Below are 22,027 nucleotides of genomic sequence, written 5' to 3'. Positions count from 1 at the left end.
AGCTTAAACTTCAGGAACCTTCCCATGTATAAGCGCTCTCCAGACTCTTGAGGGAATCCAAGCAATTCTATGCACAAGGACTAAAGTTTGTAAAATGTGCAAAAGAGAAGATATTTTTGTTTTTGCTTTTTTTTCATCGAGTGCTTCCTAAATTGTGTAAGTTTCAGGGTCCACAAAGCTGAGGTCAGTCTGTGTTGCAAATGACCACTGACTTGGGCTAATAAGTGAGTGGGCAAGAAGTTGTTTCAACTGCAAAGATACTGGACAAAATAGTATCAGGGTTTTTTCAGTGCCTAGAAGTAAATTAAGTAAGGTAATAAGCAGTGGGAAACAAAGTCCTTTCGGAGTAGATAAAACACTCATTGCTGCTGGCAGGGTTATTGATTCTGGTATGTCTGGCATATTCATGCCCATCTATAATTTTGTAGGTAAATCCCTGGATTTGTTTTATAATCCAAACACTGCCCACTGCTCTGCGCTGAGGTGAGAGAAGCTTTGGAGAGACTATAGTTTACATTATCTCTGACTTCTACTACAGGAAAGAAAGCGAAAGTTGTTAGAAAAGCAACAAAGATAATGAAAGGATTGGAGATAAAGCTTAGAAAGAATATTTAAAATAACTAAGCAATTGTCTCCTCATAAAAAGGACTGTGGAGGAAAACAAACTGAGTCCATGTCAAGGTGGTGACTCAAACTTTGGGGTCAAATTCTAGAGAATCCATATTGAAGTAAGAAAAATCCTTTTAAAGGTTTGATGGTCCAAATCTGTTTTACATTCTTGGAAGGGGGAAGTCACGTGGGATCAAGCAGTGAATGTCCTCAGCCACTAATTTCCCTGAGGTGCCACTCCGATTGAATTTGCATCCTGGTCAGTTTGTGTCGGCCGAGGGGTCCAGTCTTAACCAGACTCCTGTGTCTTGATTGCTGAAATCAGTTTGAATCCCTTAATGACAATATCTGTAGGTTTTCATGGAGCTGCAACTCAACAAGCTGTAACTCAGTAACAGGTTAGAATCAAGCCAAGGGTACCCTCCTGTTTTGACTTTATGACAGAGGGGGTGACACTTCTGCAGAAGGAAGGGTTTAAGTTGCAAATCAAAGAGCATCCTGACTGCTGCTAAACTCTGAAGTAGACTGCAGGGGAGTAGAAGAGCTTGGATTCTTATCTGCATGGGGTGGTTTAGTTGTGTTCTCCAGAATAATCAGTGGTTCCCAAAGCAGGCATCGAAGGACCAGCCCTGGCCTCTGCGTCTGTCTGTTCCAGGAGCATTTTAGGAAGTTTGCAGGCCCTGCTCCCAGAGATGCTGGTTCCCCTTCCTTCTCAACAAATGGCTCTCAACGGCTCAAGCCAAATACCCAAGTTGTGCTTGTCTCATCTTTTTCTCCCAAAGCCCCTTTGAGCAAATTCTGTCGGCTTTACCTCAACCTGTGTCCTGAGTCCATCCGCTTCTCCCCATTCCCACCGTCATGCCCTGTCTAAGCCGCCGGGTTGCTGAATCTCCTACACCCTTTCTTGCTTCCTCCTGACCCATTTCCCACCTACAGCCAGAGCAACATTTCCTATAATGAAATTCGATGAAGAGACCCCATTGCCTAAAATCCTAAGAGTTCGTATCCCAAACAATAAAATCCAAGCCCTACGTGGGCTGCACATTGCCAACTCTTTGACTTATGCACTTTGGCCTTCTTCATGTTTCTTGAAAATACCAAGCTGGTTTCCACCTCAGGGCTTTTGCACTTGCTGTTCCTGTGCCTGGACTGCTACATCACTAGATTTAGCAAGACTGGTTCTTTCCTGCTGTTCAGATTTCAGTTCAAGTGTCCACCCTTCACGTCTGTCTTCTCTGAAGCCCTCTAACTGCTCCCTCTCTTCCTATCTACCCTCCTCACTCATTTATTCTAACTGTTCACATTATCTTTCTTGGCAGTTTATCATCTGCTTCCCTCCCACTACAAAGTGAATGTCAATAAAAACGGTACCCTGTTGGTCTTGTTCACAACAGCACCCTCTGGTTTAGAGTAGGGCTTGGCACTTAGTGGGTATTTAATTAACATGTATTGAATGAATAAATGAATGAATGATTCGAACAAATAATTTTAAAAGCTGGTATGTGATAGCTCTAGGTCCATCAGGCTAGAGATAGCACCCACCCTCCCCCCAATAACGTGAATATAAACTGATTTGGGGCCACTAAATCAATGACTATGAAATAAACAGCAACAGATAAGTGTAAGGTTAAAAAGAAAAAGCTTTCTGGTCAAAACACATGTTATACTGAAGAAATTTTCAAATGTCACATTTGTTTAAATTAAACATGAAACAAAGACCAAGACCTCAAATATATCCATGTCACCAATTAACTGGAATTTACCTAGAAGGAAAAGGCCTATTGGAAAGAATAGCGGAAATAACAAACTATACAGTAAAGATATCAACTATATGCCTTCTTTACAACAACAACAAAGTTTTAAGCGATACATAAAAAGAAATCATTGGAATGTATTTCAGCTAAATGCTGGGAAACGAGGGAAAACCACACCAAAGCTGAACTCAGAAAAGTTAACAGGACTTCCCTGGTGGCACAGTGGTTAAGAATCCGCCTGCCAATGCAGGGGACACGGGTTTGATCCCTGGTCCAGGAAGATCCCACATGCCGTGGAGCAACTAAGCCCATGTGCCACAACTACTGAGCCTGCGCTCTAGAGCCCGCGAGCCACAACTACTGAGCCCGTGTGCCACAACTACTGAAGCCCACGCACCTAGAGCCGGTGCTCCGCAAGAAGAGAAGCCACCGCGGTGAAAAGCCTGCGCACCGCAACTAGAGAAAGCCCATGCGCAGCAACGAAGACCCAACGCAGCCAAAGATAAATCAATAAACAAAACAAAAAAGGAAACAGTAGGCATATATGTCCAACAGTCACTGTGGTACATTTCCAATCCCTCTGGGTCACCCCTTCTCAACTTGCCATGGTACCTTCCCTTTGCCTTGAATAAAATCCTTACTTAGGAGCCCATGTGAGTGACCTTTGTCCCCCGTCCAGCCACCTCCCTACATGCTCACCTTCCCACCACAGGAATTATGCGCTGGTCCCCAAAGTACAGCGCACAGGCCTTATGTCTTTGCACCAGCTGTTCTCTGCTGGGGACGCCTCCCTGACTCCCCTCACTTCTACCTGCTCATCTGGTTGACATCTCCTACTCATCCTCCAAGACTTCCCCCTCCCCTGCCCCAGGCTGGGTAGGCGCCCCCCAAAAGCTTACCCTACATTCTGGACAAACCTCTATCTCTCAGTTTTAGTCATTATTGGACTACTGCCATGTTTCTCAGAGGTCGGCCTGTTGTCTGTGAGAAGTCAATCGTCTTTTCCAGTTCCAATACATTTCAAACATCAGCGGAAGCATAGTCACAAGTAGCTGCACAAGCTTTCAGAGTCAGGGTTGGCTGTGGTGTTTGGTGCTGCATTTACTTTAATTGAGAAAAGTGCCCAGGAGGATGTAACTTGTGTCCGGCCAGGCCCACTTTTGTCTTGTCTGCCGTAATGTAGCAAGGGGACCGACACACAGTAGGAACTCATTACAGGTTTGACGAATGAGGGGGTGAACAAGTGAATTCATAAATGAATAAAAGCTGAAATCTGTCCTAATCCTAGGTCAGAACTCATCATTTATGCCAGAAATGTTTTACAGGTAGCTTGAGAGTGGGATTCAACCCTAAAGAAAAATGCTACGTCCTGGTGAATGAAATGCAGGTGTAATATGTTTTGATTCTTTTCAAAAGCCAACCCTCAGCTGGACCCATCCAAATACATGACTGGAATGAAGTTATGTTTTCAAGATTGTGACATGTCATTGATAAAACCGTAAAAGGAATTCTCAATGGTCAAATAAAACTCCTTTGAAAACATTCATAACCACAAATCCCAATACATGAGTGCAAACTATTAATGCTTTTAAAGCAAGTTAGACCCCGCAAAAGTGAGGGCTACTGTTTGTACTGCAAATATCTGGCATGATTTAAACCTAATATAAACAGTAATATTATTGTGCTTAAGCATCTTCCCTCCTTAATTTACTTGCCAAACAGATCCAGAATTTTTTTTCTCCAAAACTGGAGCAAGAATCAATTAAAATGTATAATAATGTGTTAACTAGCTAATACAGCAATTAACATTGAGGGGCATTTCAAGCCCTGAGTTTTTAGCAACCGAACTGTTCTTTCTTCCCTCTGTAAGATTTATAATTGAAAGAATACCATGAGAGATGCCTTTCATCAGCTCCACGAGTTACATTTCCCACTTTGATAACTGTACAAGGAAAATCTAAGGCACTTCAAGCTCCCCAGTTACATTTGATTAGCTAGTCAAAATAATATAACAGCTTTCATCACCCAAAGGAAAACTTCGGAAGAATTCTGTTGTCAACACTTCTGCACAAACACTATAATCTATATCATTATTTTACAAGGGGAAATGTAATATTTAGTAGGTTTTTTTTTTTTTTTTTTAAATTAGGCAGTAAGCCAAGCCTCTTATCCATCACAACTTCAGATCAAAAAAGCACAACCGTGGTGCTGGGATGTGTGTGGTAAAGAAGGATTTGTGGTGATTTCAGACGAGGCAAGATACAGTGGTCAAAATAAAACAGGTCTTAGAATGAGCCAACATTTCAGAGAACACATCTGAAAACAGGATATGTACTCAAAACTCCGTGATATATACACACAAGATCTGCCCCGGGGAACCACGTGGGACCCAAAACCTATCCACGTGGGACCCAAAACCTATATGTGAGTGGAATTATTTTTTACCAAATGAATGTGAGTGTGTCTGTATCAATCACATCAGGAACACTGCTTAAGAAGACACTGAAAACATCCTGAGAATTTTCCGATTACCAATTAGCAATTCAATGTCGCTTAAAAGTGAAGACAGAATGTTATCTCTGCTGCCTTTACCCCCATCCCTCCCAACCCGTCCTCCTCCTCCACATCTTGGGTGTATCCATTCAACACGGATCTGGTACCGTCTGTGTTTCATCCCCCCCTAAAAATATGTTTTTAATTTAAATGAAATAATTATCCTGCTCTCACAGGTAAAGTATTCTGTAAACAGGGTATTTAGAAATGTGATAGTCAATTCACAGGAGGTGGTCCCGCTGTAGACTTTAAAAATCAACACTGTGAGCCATTGGATGAAAGGTCAGTTATCTCTGCGCTCCCCAAATGAAAGACAAGAGGCACCCATCTGGGGTTACCTTCTGCCTTTGCAACGCTCTTATTGTGCAATAAAGACAGACTTTAGAACTATTGGCCAATTAGTCTATTTGCCATGTAAAGAAAAAGCATTCTTACAGAATTAGAAGTCGGATCAAGGTTGGTTGTAAAGTTAATCCCGAATGTTGTGTAATCCTGGTGACACTTCTAAATATTCAAGCTAACGTGGTGTTCTTTTAGTTTCTGGAGAGAAATGAACAGCAGCAGGGCCCAGCAGTCCTGCGCACTTCAGATTTGTACAATTTCTCCTCCAAGTGTTTGGCTGTTCCTTCAGAGGACGCTTTATGTGAAGAACTCACAGACTTGGTCCTGGGAGGTCGGAAACATGGCATTTGAAAATGATTTCCAGGGAGGAAGTTAAAAGGGAGGGACACACTGGTAGCCCTTTGTGGGATTGTGTGGAGATGTCGCTACACAACGTACATAGGTAGCAGGGCCTTGCCATGCACCGCTGCTGAGAAACAAGGAGAATTTCGAAGCTGTCTTTGCATGGGTGTTACAGGGGTCCACACATTCCCCCGCTCAGTCTCCTTTGCCCTTGCCCTTGAAGGTGACCTGCTACCCCCAACAGAAAACCCCGCTGCGTGGGGTTCCCTCACCCAGAGACAGGGCCACATAGACGTTCCATCTACTGTCCTTGAATGCAGCCCACTCCTAGGGTCTATGTACTCAACTGTTTCTCATGCTTCTCCATCCATCCTCAGACCTACGGGGTTCGGGTGCCCTCCTGGTCCACCACATTCCACCTGCAGGGAAAACGCAGATGCAGCCGAGGACAGGGGTCCCAGGAACCACGACGCTGTACAAAGCAATGCCTGCAGGTGCCTCTAGGAAGCTGAGGCATCCCGAGGGAAGGAGGAGAAGCCACGTGAGTGAGAAAAGAGAAAGGCAGTCTGGGCAGATCGAAAAGGAGAGATGGAGGTGAAGGAAAGTGGAGAAAATCAGGAAAATGATACAGAGGGTCCGAGTGTCTCCAGAGAAGCTGGCTGGGGACCCATGCACAGGCGGCCTGAGCTTCGCCTGGTGCACAGAAAAGGCAGAAGTGCAGAGAGAATTAGGTTTTAAGCATCAGACATTTAAGAAAGACCCAGCTGCTGGCAGAGGTGATGCCGTGTACGTCTCTGTTCTCGAGTGTGGGCGGTATTCTTGGGTTAGACATTAATGTCTTTAACGTGAACAATAGCACAAATGCCCAATTTCCATGCAGCCATTCTGCAAATGGATGTGGAGCCCTCAAAGATTTGTATGATCGACTTCCCAAGTTGTCGAAGAATAAGTCAGAGTAAAGTCATCCTTCACTTACCCTGGAAAATAGAAAGACCTATTTTACCTCACAGGTTCAGAGGGCAAAGTCCTTCAAATTGTGTTAAGGAGTGTACACATGAGTCATGTTTTCGGCTTTGTCACCCATTACCTGACTCTGTATAACAGCAGGCACCGTGGGCAGACAGGGTCCTGGGGCTCAGGGAGCTCCCCCTCCCCGACACTGAGGAATGAACATCTCGGACTTTCTGTAAGATCTGTGAGCAGCCTGTGTGTCCTGCTGGGCGGACGCAGGTCTTGGAGTGAGCAGGGACCCTCGCTGTTCTCAGCAAACAAGTGTGTACCTGCTTCTAAGCAGACAGACTGATGCACCTGCCTCTACTGATTGTGTGGTAGGAACCGGTGCTGGGCATTGGCGGTGGGCGGGTGGGGACAGCTTGCCCCGTGTCCCCAAGTCGAGAAGACCACACCCCTGCTGCACCCGATGGCCTCCTTCTGCGGCCCCCCCAGTTACAGCCCCTTTTACAGATGAAGGTTTAGAAGCTCCAGAGTCTGCCGCCAATGGCAAACTCCTCATCTTCTCCGGAAGCAAACGGTTCCGATTCCAGCCCTACAAGGTCGCCCTCCAATTAAAAAAAGAAAGAAAGAATTTACATGTTCTTGGGCCAATTTAAGAAACTGCTCTCTGTAGTTTAAGAGTCATAGAGGTCCTTTAAGACCTATTGTAAAGCGGTATTGAGATGGGCATAGTTTACAAAAGACCGCCATATACATTTTTTGTTTCGATGACATAGTTACCACTTATTAGCCATGGGACTTGGGGCAAATCGGTGAAAGTCTTTAGGTCTTGGTAGCCTACTCTGCACGCTGGGAGCAAACATGCCCGCTGCCCAGGGATTAATTAGTATTAAGTGAGATACACTACTGGTAAAGCACTTAACAACTGTCTGACTCACAGTAAAAACTCAATAAATGGCGGGTATTATTCTCACCTATTATCCAAACTCTGCAGTCGAGGAAAAATGGAAGTATTTTCTGTTAGCCTTGAGTCTTCCCTAAACCCTCACCTATTGATGGAGCTCCAAGCCTCAGCGGCAGGTTACCTGCTGAGGTTTTTTTTCCCCATGTCTTTGTTTCTTCCTCCATCTTTCTCATTCCTGATCCCCACCCATCCCCGAACTGATTCAAGTGCCTCGGTTAATTTTGCTGGTACTAACAGATTATTTGACTAAAAAACTTGGTTGTTTAAAAACCAAGTTAGCAAAAGTACAATGAGGTAACACCTAACACCGGTCAGAATGGCCATCACTAAAAAGCCTACAATGATAGATGCTGGAGGGGGTGTGGAGAAAAGGGAGCCCTCCTGCACTGTTGGTGGGAATGTAAATTGGTGCAGCCGCTATGGAGAACAGTGTGGAGGTTTCTTAAAAAACTAAAAGTAGAGTTTCCTGCAATCCCACTCCCGGGCATATATTCAAACAAAACTCTAATTCAAAAGGATGCACGCACCCCAGTGTTCATAGCAGCAATGTTTACAATAGCCTAGACATGGAAACAACCTAAATGTCCATCGACAGATGAGTGGATAAAGAAGACATGGTGTGTATGCATATGTATCTGTGTAATATATATATATATACACATATATATAAATATAGGTACATATATGGTGGAATACTACTCAGCCATAAAAAAGAATGAAATAATACCATTTGCAGCAACATGGATGGACCTAGAGATTATCATACTAAGTGGAGTAAATCAGACAGAGAAAGACAAAAACCATATGCTATCACTTATCTGTGGAATCTAAAATATGACACAAATGAACCTATCTACGAAACAGAAACAGACTCACAGACATAGAGAACAGACTTGTGGTTGACAAGGGGGAGGGGGGTTGGGGGAAGGATGGATTTGGAGTTTGGGATTAGCAGATGCAAACTATTATATATAGAATGGATAAACAACAAGGTCCTACTGTATAGCAAAGGGAACTATAGTCAATATCCTGTGATAAACCATAATGGAAAAGAATATGAAAGTTAATATATATAACTGAGTCACTTTGCTGTACAGCAGAAATTAACACATTGTAAATCAACTATACTTGAATAAAATAAATTTTTAAAAATTAAACAATAAAAACCTAGTTAACAAACTTTTATTAATCAATTAACTCTGTGTCTCTTTGGGCCCATAAGGGAGGGATGGACGTGTCCTCTGGAAGGACCACCGTTATGTGACAGCAGTGGTGCAGGGCTTTCCCTCTCCCTCTCTAAGACCAAAGGAGACCTTGTCCTGTCCTCACTTCCCGGAGCTGCCCTAAGGAGAGGACCAGAAAGGGCCTGAGGCACCCAGTCCTAGAGCAGGCAAAGAGTGAGCACCCAATAAAAGGGACCTCTCTTCCCTTCACCACCTGACCTTGAGCAGAGCAAGGAAGATGCCCATTTTCTTCCTACCCTCATTGTTCATTTCAGACACCTGACAATGGCCCAGCCAGTTAAACATGGGTTCCTTGGGTATGGCTGGCTATTCCCATGCTCCCCACGATGCTGGTAGATAACAAATAGATTAACAGGGGGCTTCCCTGGTGGCGCAGTGGTTAAGAATCCGCCTGCCGGGCTTCCCTGGTGGCGCAATGGTTGAGAATCTGCCTGCCAATGCAGGGGACACGGGTTCGAGCCCTGGTCCGGGAAGATCCCACATGCCGCGGAGCAACTAGGCCCGTGAGCCACAACTACTGAGCCTGCGCGTCTGGAGCCTGTGCTCCCAACAAGAGAGGCCGCGATAGTGAGAGGCCCGTGCACCGCGATGAAGAGTGGCCCCCGCTTGCCGCAACTAGAGAAAGCCCTCGCACAGAAACGAAGACCCAACACAGCCAAAAATAAATAAATAAATAAAAATAAAATTAAAAAAAAAAAAAAAAAAAAAAAAAAGAATCCGCCTGCCAATTCAGGGGACATGGGTTCAAGCCCTGGTCTGGGAAGATCCCACATGCCGCGGAGCAACTAAGCCCGTGCGCCACAACTACTGAGCGTGCACTCTAGAGCCCACGAGCCACAACTACTGAGCCCCCGTACCACAACTACTGAAGCTCGTGTGCCTAGAGCCCGTGCTCTGCAACAAGAGAAGCCACCGCAATGAGAGGCCCATGTGCCGCAACTAGAGAAAGCCTGTGCACAGCAACGAAGACCCAAAACAGTCAAAATTTTTTTAAAAAATAGATTAACAGGAACAGGAAGCGTATCGGGTGTGCGAACAAGCAAACCCGGTATGAAGCCATCATCATTGCTTCGACCATATCTCCTGGCTTCCCAGGGAGGAAACGACTAGCATGCAAACGACTAACGCCTGGCTAAGCTGAAACCAAGCTTCGAGAAGTTAGAGTCTAAGCCGAGTCTGCAGTTTGCAGATGCATCCTCTCTAAATAAAGCAAATGTAATACTTTAAAAAGGAACACAGAAGGTGGAGAAGCCACGTCTCCGCAGTCAGGGGGCCATTTCCACCAAAGAACAACACCTATAGCACAAACAGGCATTGATGGGACGGTGACCAAGAGGACGCTAAAGTCTAAAGAATGGATTTCTCAATCAGTAACCGACACGGGTGCAGTAAGCCCCGTGCCTGTACAAGCGAGGAAGGCTAGAATCGTATACATTCTCAGCACCATCAAGCAGCCCAGAGGCTGCTGTGCTGGGTCTGCCTGGAGGGAATCACAGAAACAGACGTCTGATGCCTGGAGAGCCCCGAGTCATGGTATCAGACCTGCAGATTCCAATGTTCCCTCCAAATTCAAAGGCAGAACAAAACTTCCCAGCCCCGGTGGAAGAAAAGCCAGTTTTCTCATTTCCTTGTAAACCTACGAAGGGTCGGGTTTCTTTTCTTCTGATCTCTTTCTGATGAGTAGGTTGAATGGTCATAGATATTTTAATTTGCCTTCAGATAGAAACACTTCTCCCCTCTTGATGGGAAATCACTTCAATGCTGATCATTTGCTTCCAGGAGGAACTACTTTGCATCCCAAGAAATGAAAACACAGGTAAGTAAAGTGACAGACTATAATTCTGGGTATGTGACCCTGAACCCCAAAGCTCAGGTGGAATCAAAGGGGAGCAGGACGGCGGGTGAATGTGGGAAAACATGATGCACGCACTGCCCCCCAACACACACACACACACACACACACACACATACACAGAAAAGAAGGGTTAAGCAAGTCCATTAAACATGGCTTAAAATTAGGGCAAATCCATAAAAAGGCATGAAATTGGGTCATTTGTAGGGATGTGGATGGAACTAGAGGCTGTCATCAGAGTGAAGTAAGTCAGAAAGAGAAAAACAAATATTGTATATTAACACATATATGTGGAATCTAGAAAAATGGTACAGATGAACCTATTTGCAGGGCAGGAATAGAGATGCAGACGTAGAGAAGGGACATGTGGACACAGGGGGGGAAGGGGAGGGTGGGACGAATTGGGAGATTAGGATTGACATATACACACTACCCTCTGTAAAATAGACAGCTAGTGGGAACCTGCTGTATAGCACAGGGAGCTCAGCTCGGTGCTCTGTGATGACCTAGATGGGGGGGACGGGGGGGAGGGGGAGAGGTCCAAGAGGGAAAGGATATAGGTTTACATAGAGCTGATTCACTTCATTGCACAGCAGAAACTAACACAACATTGTAAAGCAACTGTACTCCAATAAAAAAAAAAAAAAAATTGGGGCAAATCCAACGAAATCTCAAACCGCAGACCTCTATTGGTTGGGAGAAGTGAACTAAGGCTTGGGAAAAGTGATCTAGGGTGTTAAAAATAAATAAATAAAACTCTGCTCAAAAAGCTTCTGCACCAGAGCAGAGGCTTGCTCCCACCCCCAGTCTCCTCACTTTCGAGAAAACTGGCTTCGGCACGGCTGAATTCCTTTGGCACAAACTCCCTGAGCCTCTGAGCCCTATTTTCCACAGGAACACTAGTTATGTGTTTCACTCAGGATTAATTTAGAATTTTTTTTTATTCCTCCATGTATCAGGATCATTCACGGAGGGGAAGTTCTTCTATACCCATTCCCAGAATCCTCTGAAGACATCTGGTCTCATTAGAAGATCAAATAGATCCTCCAGATTCATTAGTTGTTCAGCAAAGTGGGAATTATTTTCTCACTGCTCTTGTGTTTGTGAGATACTCAAGACACAGATGGGAGAAAAATAACGGAAAGAAAAAAGCACAATCTTCTTGACTCACAAAGACAGTGCTTTCTATGATATGGCGGGGCGGGGGGGAAGGGGGGATTCTGGAATTCGCTCTTGATTTCCAAAAACACAAGGAAAAGTCAAGAGTATAGGCCACTGTAAGACAGACAAGGTTTAAAGATTTGAAGGGAGGGACTTCCCTGGTAGCGCAGTGGTTAAGAATCCGCCTGCCAATGCAGGGGACACGGGTTCGAGCCCTGGTCCGGGAAGATCCCACGTGCCGCGCAACAACTAAGCCCGTGAGCCACAACTGCTGAGCCTGCGCTCTAGAGCCCGTGTGCCACATCTACTGAAGCCCGCGCGCCTAGAGCCTGTGCTCCGCAACAAAGAGAAGCCACCGCAATGAGAAGCCCGTGCACCGCAACGAAGAGTAGCCCCCGCTCGCCGCAACTAGAGAAAGCCCGCGCGCAGCAATGAAGACCCAATGCAGCCAAAAAAAAGAAAAAGGATTTGAAGGTATAGTGAATGTACGATACTACCCCAAAAATATCGTCATACTTCAGTAATTCGTGGCCCATCTATCAACTGGTTACAATCCTAAATTCTCTTCCTTCCTATTTTCGCAAACATACATAAAAAGGAACCCATGCTGTTACACCCAGCATCATGTAGGACCCAGGACATGACTTCCTTTAGCCATTTTCCTGCAGAACAGAACTGCACGTGGTTGCCACACCAGATTCTCCCAGAGAGAGGGCTGTGTGCAGAGGGAAAGGCACTCAGAGAGCTCTGGACACTCCTCCAGGGCTCAGAAGTGCCGGCTGGTAGATGCACTTCACTGAATGATGCCCCAGTGGCCTGCGAGAATTATAGTAGCTTTCTAAAGTGACTCACTCACTCCCAGGGGGTCGCCTGGGCTCAGAGAAAATCTATCTCCCTGATTATTAGTGATTTAGTAATTGGGTGGTAGTGATGGACTTCTGATAACGTGGAGATTTGCTTTAGCTTCGCTGGCAAAGGCGTGTATTTTTGGAGTCAAAGGTTACACGGCTTCGTTGTGTGTGTGCATTGCGGGGTGGGGGGCAGGGCTGCGGAGAAGCACAGCTTCTGGGAACCTGAATCGACCAGTCCCAGTTCTGCCCTTCGGTAGCTGTATAATCTGGTACAAGCCACAGGCCCCCTGCCTCAGCTTCTTCGTATGTAAATGGAGGGGGTAGAATCAAGCGACCCCCACCGTCTCTTCCAGATCTGGAAAATCTGTGGTTTCTAGGCAAGGGGTATCATTGGATGCACATGTGCTGTTTGGAAACCTACTAGTTTCAGGGTGTTAATTTCATCTTTTTCCATGCCATGCTTTTGGATGGAGATCAGGATTGTTCCTTACAGGTAGAGAGAAAAACGAAACAGTTCACTTACATGTATCCTCTCTCTCTTTTTCCCAGCTCATCATCCAGCTCTGAAACTGCACGCTTTCTATGAGTATATTGTATTTTTCTTTTTCTATTTTTGCTGTTCATGTGCTATGTCTCAAGATGAGTGTTTGGGAGTTATACTTTCCTCTTTCCCGTTCCAATATTTTGAATGGGAACCAGAATATCTCTTTTTGCACCTTGTTAACTATGTAGAGAAACAAAACAACCCACCAAATTTCCTCTGGCCCTTCTGATCCCTTAAATAGTAAACAAATGGAATCTGTATGCCCTCTTCTTATCCACGGAGAGAGTGTAACTTGTCCTGGGAGAGTGAGCAAGGGGTCATTTGCAAAATTGCCTTATTATCCTATTACTCTCCGGGAGCAAATATGTGCCTTTTCATCTTGGGGTTGTAGAGGTATAAGCAATCTGATCTGCCCTATAAGTATATCGCTTGATGGGTAATTTGCAGTGAAGTTAACAAGAAAAAGACAAATGTGTAAAGGGGAGCATTCATCTTCCCAAACGATATTTTAAAATCACAAGTTTTAAAAAAAAAAAAAAAAAATCACAAGTTTTGCAGGAAGGTAGGCAGGGACCGGGCTGCAGGTTTCGGGGATGTCTTGGAGGCCAGGCGGGGGGCGGGGGTGGGGGGTGGTGGTGGTGGGGAGAGGCCTTGTCCAGGAGTCGTTCTTAGTGGTGGCAGGTAGACAACGCCCAGAAGGCCCATGACACCTTTCCAGGAGCAGTGTTTCTCGGACTGCTGGTCATACCTCATTAGTGGGTCGTGAAATCAATTTAGTGGGTCATGACCAGAAATTTTTAAAAAGCATGAAATAAATTAGACTAAAGCAGAACAGAATAGCAAATATCAGAGTGCATGGCATGGACAAAATCATGTACTGTCTAGTGGAACTCTGGCTCAGTTGTATGCGTGTGTGCATAGTGTGTGTGTGTGTGTTTGGTACACCAGGATTCAGGGTAGAATATATTTCTTACTGCAGGTCTTAGTTCAGAAGTTTGAAACCCTCTGCCCTGGAGAAATACACGGCAATGCACGTCTCCATGCTGGCTTCAAACGCCTTGGTCTGGTTTCCACAAAGTAAATTTATAAACAAAGGAAAAGGAATTCTTCTGAAGCAAATGGTCACCTCACAACTCCATATTTAAACGACCCCTAAGTTATTCTGAAATTCTACTTCTCTTTCTCTGGAAAATACTTAAACGGAATCAATGTAAGCCCAAGGCAAATGGTGAAGTGGGTCCAGTTTGTCTTTTTCTCCTGGGGGCACCTCCCACCCTGTACAGGTGTCACCCCCAGGGTTTGTATCTGTTCCCTTTCCCTCTTAAAAGCATATTCTCATGAAAGACTGATAAATGCCTTAAACAACAGTATAAATGACTGATATTGCTTTAATATGTCCCGTTCTCAAGTGTTTACATTTTAGCCAAATATGAACTCTCATGCCCTAGAAAAGAATCTCATACCATTTAATTACAGGGAAAAGAAAAGTGAAATTTGGAGAGAGTGTTTTCCTAGCACTCTTAAAGTCCTACCTGGGGGGCTCTATATTCACTTTATAACCTTCCTTTCTTTTTTTCACATGTAATTAATACACATGATTTCTTTCCCCACGCTTTTGTGAAATAAACTTCAACGGTCTTTTTTTTTTTGAATAGATATTTATGAAATTGTCTTATCATAAAATCTTTGAGAGCAAACATTCTGTCTTATTCCACTTTGCATCCATCTTACACCAACTAACTGCCTGACAAATTTGAGGTCTTCAACTGGCAGTAGTTAACGACTATTATACAATTTTACTTTCTGCCACACGTGTGGTAATACTGTTTTCCAATGTCAAACTAATCAGAGTACAAGTGCATGTTTTTTTCCTGAATATAAGAGTAATACGTAAAGCCTCCACAGACTTGTCATAAAACAATAAGAGCAATTTTAAAATAGCACTGATTTACTGAGTATATAATATAGGCCGGGTTCCCAGGACTAGATGCTTTGCCCATATAGTCTCATTTATTCCTCGAAAAACCTCTTCAATACACGTATTGCTATTCCCTCCATCACCCCCCAAACACCACACCTACAGTTTTACCTACAAGAAAACTAAGGCTCGGGCTTCCCTGGTGGTGCAGTGGTTAAGAATCCGCCTGCCAATGCAGGGGACACGGGTTCGAGCCCTGGTCCGGGAAGATCCCACATGCCGCGGAGCAACTAAGCCCATGCACCACAACTACTGAGCCTGCGTTCTAGAGCCCGCGAGCCACAACTACTGAGCCCGTGTGCCACAACTACTGAAGCCCACGCGCCTAAAGCCCGTGCTCTGCAACAAGAGAAGCCACCGCCATGAGAAGCCCGCGCACCGCAACGAAGAGTAGCCCCCGCTCCCTGCAACTAGAGAAAGCCCACGCGCAGCAATGAAGACCCAATGCAGCCAAAAATAATAAATAAATTAAAAAATATATATATATATTAAAAAAAAAAAAAGAAAACTAAGGCTCAGAGATTGAGGACCTGCCCACAAAGACAGTTACTAAGTAGCAAAGATCTAATGCAAACTGGTTTCCTCTGACTTGGAAGGCTGTGCTTTCCTCACTTGTACATTTCCTAACCTTTCAGGCTGTATGTAAAAATTATCATTTTCATTTTCATTTTCCAATTTCTTACCTGTTCTCTTAAGGGACAAAGTCGTGAACCTAAGAGCACCGGGAAACTTTGGTTTGGTTTGGTTTTTAATGACAAACGCCCTGACTACCCCAGGGTGGTTCCATACTCAGAGGGTCTGGCCTGACAGCTAACAGTGCATCCTGTTCGCCCCCCAGAGTGATCCCCGCCACCAGCCGTCTGTACGCGCGGGATAGAGGCCTAGACAGTAGGGCTGGACCGGTCAGCATCCTAACAGCAGGCCGGTGGTAGCCTAGTAACTTACTCAGATCCATTCAGATAATTTTTTGGTTTCATATCCCAGTGCCAGGTGAAGACGGCCACGGAAAGCACTGTTTTCCGTTTGCACGTGGCTTCCACATTCCCCAGCCCATCCGCGCACACACCACTTTAAACAGAAACCTTTCAATTAAAAGTCTGCTTTGTACTGTCCTTCTCTCAGAGATGTTTAAATCTCCTCCCAAAGTCCTAGGTGTCTGAAGCAGCCACAGGAACAGGAAGAAATTGATTTTGTGACAGACAGACTAGAAATCAAACCCAGGATTCAGTTTTGTTTTCAACACAGAGAACGAAATCACTGACCACCAAATACAGTTTGGTAGCTACTCTCGGATCCCAAACGTCCCTATAACTTTCCCATATTAATTCGGTCTTCAGTTTCAGGAAATAAAATAATTACGTAGTTAAACGGAGATCCTTAGACAAACAAGGGCTGTGTTTACAATGTACCAATCCATTAAAATCAACGACAGACATGGGTTATGAGTAGCCAAGCCCAGCCAAGCAGGCTAGCACTTGCCATGGGCCCATTCCCCAGCCAACAGCAGTAAACATCCTATTGGAATCTGCTCCGAACACAAAGGCTCTACCAACCTAATGTCAAGGTAAACAGGTAGTAAATACCTACTTGCTAACTACTAACCAGTGGTACCACTTGCATTCTTTAGTGTCTAAACACAACTAAATGTTGGCCTTTTTTTCCTTCTAAAATGGCACCATTATAACAGAGCTTTTGACTGGGTAATTTCTTAAAAGTTTACTAGGTTCTGTTTCACACTGGCTTCAGTTTTTTAGCCATAAACCATCTGAGGTTAAAGGGAGTAAGTAAAGACATTCTCCTACTCAGAAAAAAAAAAAACAACCACCAACTGTCCCCCCTATGTGACATGAAATGCCATGCCCCCAGATGAAGAGCTACAGGCAAGAAAAGCCCCATAAAGTTAAGCTGCAAATAGTTCTGAAGTCAAGGTCGAACACATCATTTTACGAAGAAGAAAAGTAAGGAAAACGTGTTTTCCGCACCGAGACCCTATTAAGCAGGGACCACAGAGCCCCGGGTCTCCGGGAGGGGGAGCTCTAAGCCCCCGAGGGCTGGCACGTACCTTGAGCTCCCTGAAGAAGACACTGCTTCGGGCCCACTCCACGATGGAGAAGAGGGTCTGATCTGCCATCTTGCACATGAGCCCGAACGTACTCAACCTCTCGTGTTTGCTGCGGCTCGCCTGCTCCTGCTGCAAATAGGCCATGATCTTGGCCTGGACCTGGGGCTCATCGGGCTCACACTTCAGCAGTTCCAGGATCAGGTGGGGCATGCTGGCCGGGGAGCTGGTCTGGTAACTGTCCAAGTAGGAGTAGCCCAGGATGGACTCCGGGGAGCTGGTGTAGGGGTCTGGGTACTCAGACTTGATGGCCCGGCTGGGAAAGTGGCTGTAGGTCTGGTACCCTTGCAGGCTGCCAGGAGGTGGCATTGTCATGCTGATGGGGGACGTTACAAAGGGACTCCGGTCGTAGTCTGTAGGAGGCAAGGCAGCGTGGTTCAGAGGTAGGCCTTTGGAGACAGAATGGATGTTCTGAATTGCAGAGGAGATGCTCAACTCGGAGGGCATGGCTTGGATCACCTGAGACATGGCTTCTAGCTTAAGTCCATTGGCTCGGATGAGGGCTTTTTTCTGTTGCTTCAGGGCCCTGTCCCTCTTGTACATGGGCCCAAACTTATTCCTCCCTCCACGCATTCGGTCCGCCCTTACCGCTGTTGGGATGGGGGAAGAAAAAAAAAGAGAGTAAGGGTAAAAAGAAGATGTAAATTATTAGCATTCTCCAGATCTCCAGATAGTTAGAAAGGCTGAAAATGGACCGGAAGTGGTCTGTGTGTGGTTGTTTTCACTACAATAGCCAAAAAAGAGCCATGCCCTCTTTATTTATGAATTCTTTCCTCCAAGTGTGTTTGTCATCAAAAAAATATTTCGGATGCGTAGGGACATATTAACCCTTTGGCGACTGCAGAGACTTCCTAATTTTTGCTACACACAGGAGATGCTTCATGTTGTTAAGGAAGAGGATCAGGGTCTGTCATGCCAGGGATGCTGTGATTCTCTTTATGGAAACCCAAACTGCTAAAAGGGGAAAAAAAAAAAAAAAAAAAAATCAAAGGAGCCATTTCTGGATTCAATTGTGACTATTTTTCCTTAGAACATCTTTCTCTCTCAAAGTCTTTTGGTTAATTTGCTGCAAAAAGTGTTAGGTACATGCCCTTCTTGGAAAATCATCCTCACCTGGACTTGACGGGCACACACACACCAGAGAGCCACCGGTTATTGTTTTTCACTTAAGCAGAACTGGACATAATTAAAGCAAATTCATTTCAGAAGCTGTCAAAACGGTCCACCGTCACAATGCTATGTGGCGTCTGGGGCCACGTCTAGTAATTTACTTAGCGGGACTCTCCTAGCTCATGGTGGCCAGTGGCAATTAGATAGGACCCAGCAACCCTCTGACAGCTTGTGACATACTGAAATTGCTGGAGGTTAAGTTTTTGAGCTTTTCATCTTCGGATTAGTATAGCATTAAAAATTTATTGTGAATGCTAGGTATCCAGAACACTGCACAAGATAATAAAGAGTTTTTCATCTGGATGATAATTTATTGAATATTTAATTGTTTCATATCACTGTGAACAAAGCATGAGCATGCAGTGCAAGTGACTTACTGTTAAGAAAGCACACTTTTTAAGGTAAAGAAATGTAACCTTTTCCCTTTGTTAAGAAAAAAAGGAATCAAATGACACCACATGCAATCACACCATTTAATTTTTAACATTTTATCTTCTGAGTCTCATACTATAGTAAGCATCTACCACACTGTTTTGCTGTTTGGAAAATAATACAGGGATTGGTAACGAAGAAATTAACAAGAATCAGTTATTTCTTTTCTCAATCTTGTCTTAAGAGCAACACTGACTTAACAGTCCTCCTGATAACCCAAGTGGCTACTTCTATTGGGAAGGAACCTATTAGCAATTCAGCAGACGTATCTGAAATTTTTTGAGTATTGCCATCAAGTCTGAGTGCCACACAACAGAAAAGCCCCAAACACAACTAGTCTGTGCCTCACTGATCAAATAAAATGCACTCCTGTATCTGGCACACCTCAGGGATCTGTATCACTTCTTGTTACTTTATTTACAATATATTTATAATCTCTGGAAAGTCAGTAGGTCAGAGGCTGAAAAACAGCAACACACCATAATAGTCCATGAACTACAAATTATTTACAGAAGTCACATATTAAACGTTACTTCCTGCCAATCTGTACATCGTAAATGCAGGTTCTACTTTTTCAACGTAAAGTTTAATGTGGCTTTTGAGGAACCATTCTCTTGTTCTTGTCATACCAATGCTACCGATGTAATGGTTCATTATTTTTCATGTTTCCTGCTTCTCAAAAAAATTTTTTTTATTTTGCACTCAATCATCATCTTAAAAAAAAAAAAAAAGAAATGTGCTTTCCCACACAATCAAAAATGATACTCTACATGAGAAAATCTTTTTATAATTAAAGGCTTTAACTCTTGTTCAGGAATCATGAAACTAATAGCAACAATTATGACAAGTGTACCTATTTAGAAAGATTAAAATCAAACTTTTTTTCCTGATTTGAAAACTTAAAGGATTTTAAAAAATATTTTGGCAAATTATTTTTACCTGTTCTCAGCTGAATCATGTTAGTCTTGCTTTCATCTAACCTGACCTTTCATCTAACCTATGAAATGCATATGCTCCTCAAAATAAAAAAAGAGGTGAGGAGGCGAAACTCTGGTATTAGACTTTTTTTCCTAGTAAATTTCACCAGCATTTAAATGAGACTCGGACTATTCTGCTGACAAAACATCAAAAGATCTTATTGTCAATAGTGTTAAAAGACTAGGAAAATACTATTACCATGTTATAAGTACAATGTTGTTTTAAATCCTATGTCCTTGGAGAGTTTTAACAGGCAGTGGTCTTTAGAAAAACCTTACCTTCTAGCTTCATTCCAACACTTAGACATTTTTGAAATCGACAGTAAGGACAACGCTTTCTCTGTGTCTTGTCAATTTGGCAGTTCTGGTTTTCTATACACGTGTACCTTTTATTATTTTGGACTGTTCGCTTAAAAAAGCCCTATAAGAGAAAATAGTGAGACATATTATAAAGCTAACACCCGTCTCTTCCATTGTTTCATTTTAAGGAAATCACCAGTAAATCTTTTCATTGCACCGTTTGAGCCCTTATGTGGTTCTGTGGTTTGTTTTACATTTTAACAAGATCAACCCTCCAAAACCAGGATATGGTAGAGATTTTTCTGGCATCAGAGTTATATTTCAAGAATCGTATCAAATCTTGGGGAGCTTTAGCTACACACCATCTTATCTCAGCATTCAGGGGAAAATACATGCATATTAACCAGTAATTTTTTGAAGAAAATCTGTTTTCCTATTAACCTTCATATTCCAGATAAGGCACTTATATAGAGAGCGGCATTGTTTTTAAGTAGTCTGATACAATTTCAGTGGCAAACTACTGTAAAATAGCAATGGAAAAATGGAATAGCAAAACACCTCAGATTTTTTACAAATGTCAGCACTAGATAGTTAAAAGCAAAAGGATTTAAAGAATAAAATGGGAAAATGTTCATAATTCCATTGGAATACATTCAAGTTGGGGAACTGTGTAAAGAAAAAGGTGAAACTCATGAGGGAAAAAAGCATATATAGCAGAGAGCTGAATTTTAGCAGAGTGTATGCCTTCCTTATATTTCACCCACAAGAATTAATCAAAAATAAAATCTGTAGCTTTGTAACATAATAACAGCTTGGATGGTATATTCTGTTTGTCCTACTAGCCACAGAGTGAAACCATCTTACTTTGTTATAAAGAAAGAAGGGATTTTCTTGGCAGTGGTTTAAGTAATTGTACTGAGTTTTCTACTTTTAAAAATGTTGAAAAATAGGGGGTATCAGATTTACTGGGAATATATGAAAAAGGTCTGAGATAAATCCTTAATGTATAGTTGACATTGTTAGTAATAATACAGTACATCTTACATATTAAAATTTCTTGCATTTAAACAGGTCATATAATATATTTATGAAAACTACTCTTATTATAAACTTAAGATCTGGTTTCTAATTCTTTATGATATAGATTTCAAAAAAATCTTAAAAATTATTTTTGGAATAAATCAGGATGAAATCATGCAGTTGGGAATTTAGACTTTTATGTCTGTGGGTAAAAAATGTTTGGACGTGTAGCACAGAATACTCTGAAGTTAAAATGTATTTGGGAAATACTCTGTCATGTTCACTCTCAAGAACAACGATGCTTTAAATATATATAAGTCAAGCAAAATCAATGCTTTGGACCGTTAGAAATAGAAGTCTTTCTACAGCTCTATCACCTTCCTACCATAAACTATTTTAAAGCCATGAGACTGGCAAAGTTTTCTAAACAGCATAAATCTCTTTGCCTTTTGAATTAAATTGGACACATATTTCGAAGAATCATCTCACTAAGACTCACTCATTCCCTCTCTCATTTTTAATTGAGTCAGAAAAAGACAGCCTATATTTAGCTTTAAGAAGTAATCCAATGGTTTATTTTGGTTTTGAACATTGTATTTCTCAGGTAGCAACGGAGAAGGCAAACCTTGCAGCTTTCACAGGTGAGGAGCCCATAATGGTACCCAGACACTTTATCTCCACAAACGGGACAGAGTTCCTCAAGATCTTCATCATAGGAGTAATTCACCATTTTAAACTGAGACACTGAAACAAGAGAAATGCATGCACATATCCGATTAATTTACTAGGTAGGTTTTAATCCTGCAATAAAAACCATTTTGGTGACTGGTGGGCAAACATCACCAGGTAAAATAGAAAATA

General features: G+C 43.2%; 1 protein-coding gene across 1 annotated transcript in view; it reads right to left on the bottom strand.

The window, feature by feature from the left end:
• NR5A2 (nuclear receptor subfamily 5 group A member 2) overlaps positions 1 to 22,027 on the bottom strand; it is a 125,199-nt gene that overhangs the window by 88,098 nt on the left and 15,074 nt on the right. Inside the window, 3 exon segments of the mRNA XM_068538574.1 lie at positions 17,211 to 17,857; positions 20,126 to 20,267; positions 21,792 to 21,910. Coding sequence (XP_068394675.1) covers positions 17,211 to 17,857; positions 20,126 to 20,267; positions 21,792 to 21,910 — 908 coding nt within the window.

Source organism: Eschrichtius robustus, chromosome 3 (genome assembly GCF_028021215.1).
Source record: "Eschrichtius robustus isolate mEscRob2 chromosome 3, mEscRob2.pri, whole genome shotgun sequence".
Classification (NCBI taxonomy): domain Eukaryota; kingdom Metazoa; phylum Chordata; class Mammalia; order Artiodactyla; family Eschrichtiidae; genus Eschrichtius; species Eschrichtius robustus.
This window is presented reverse-complemented; position numbering and strand designations above follow the sequence as displayed.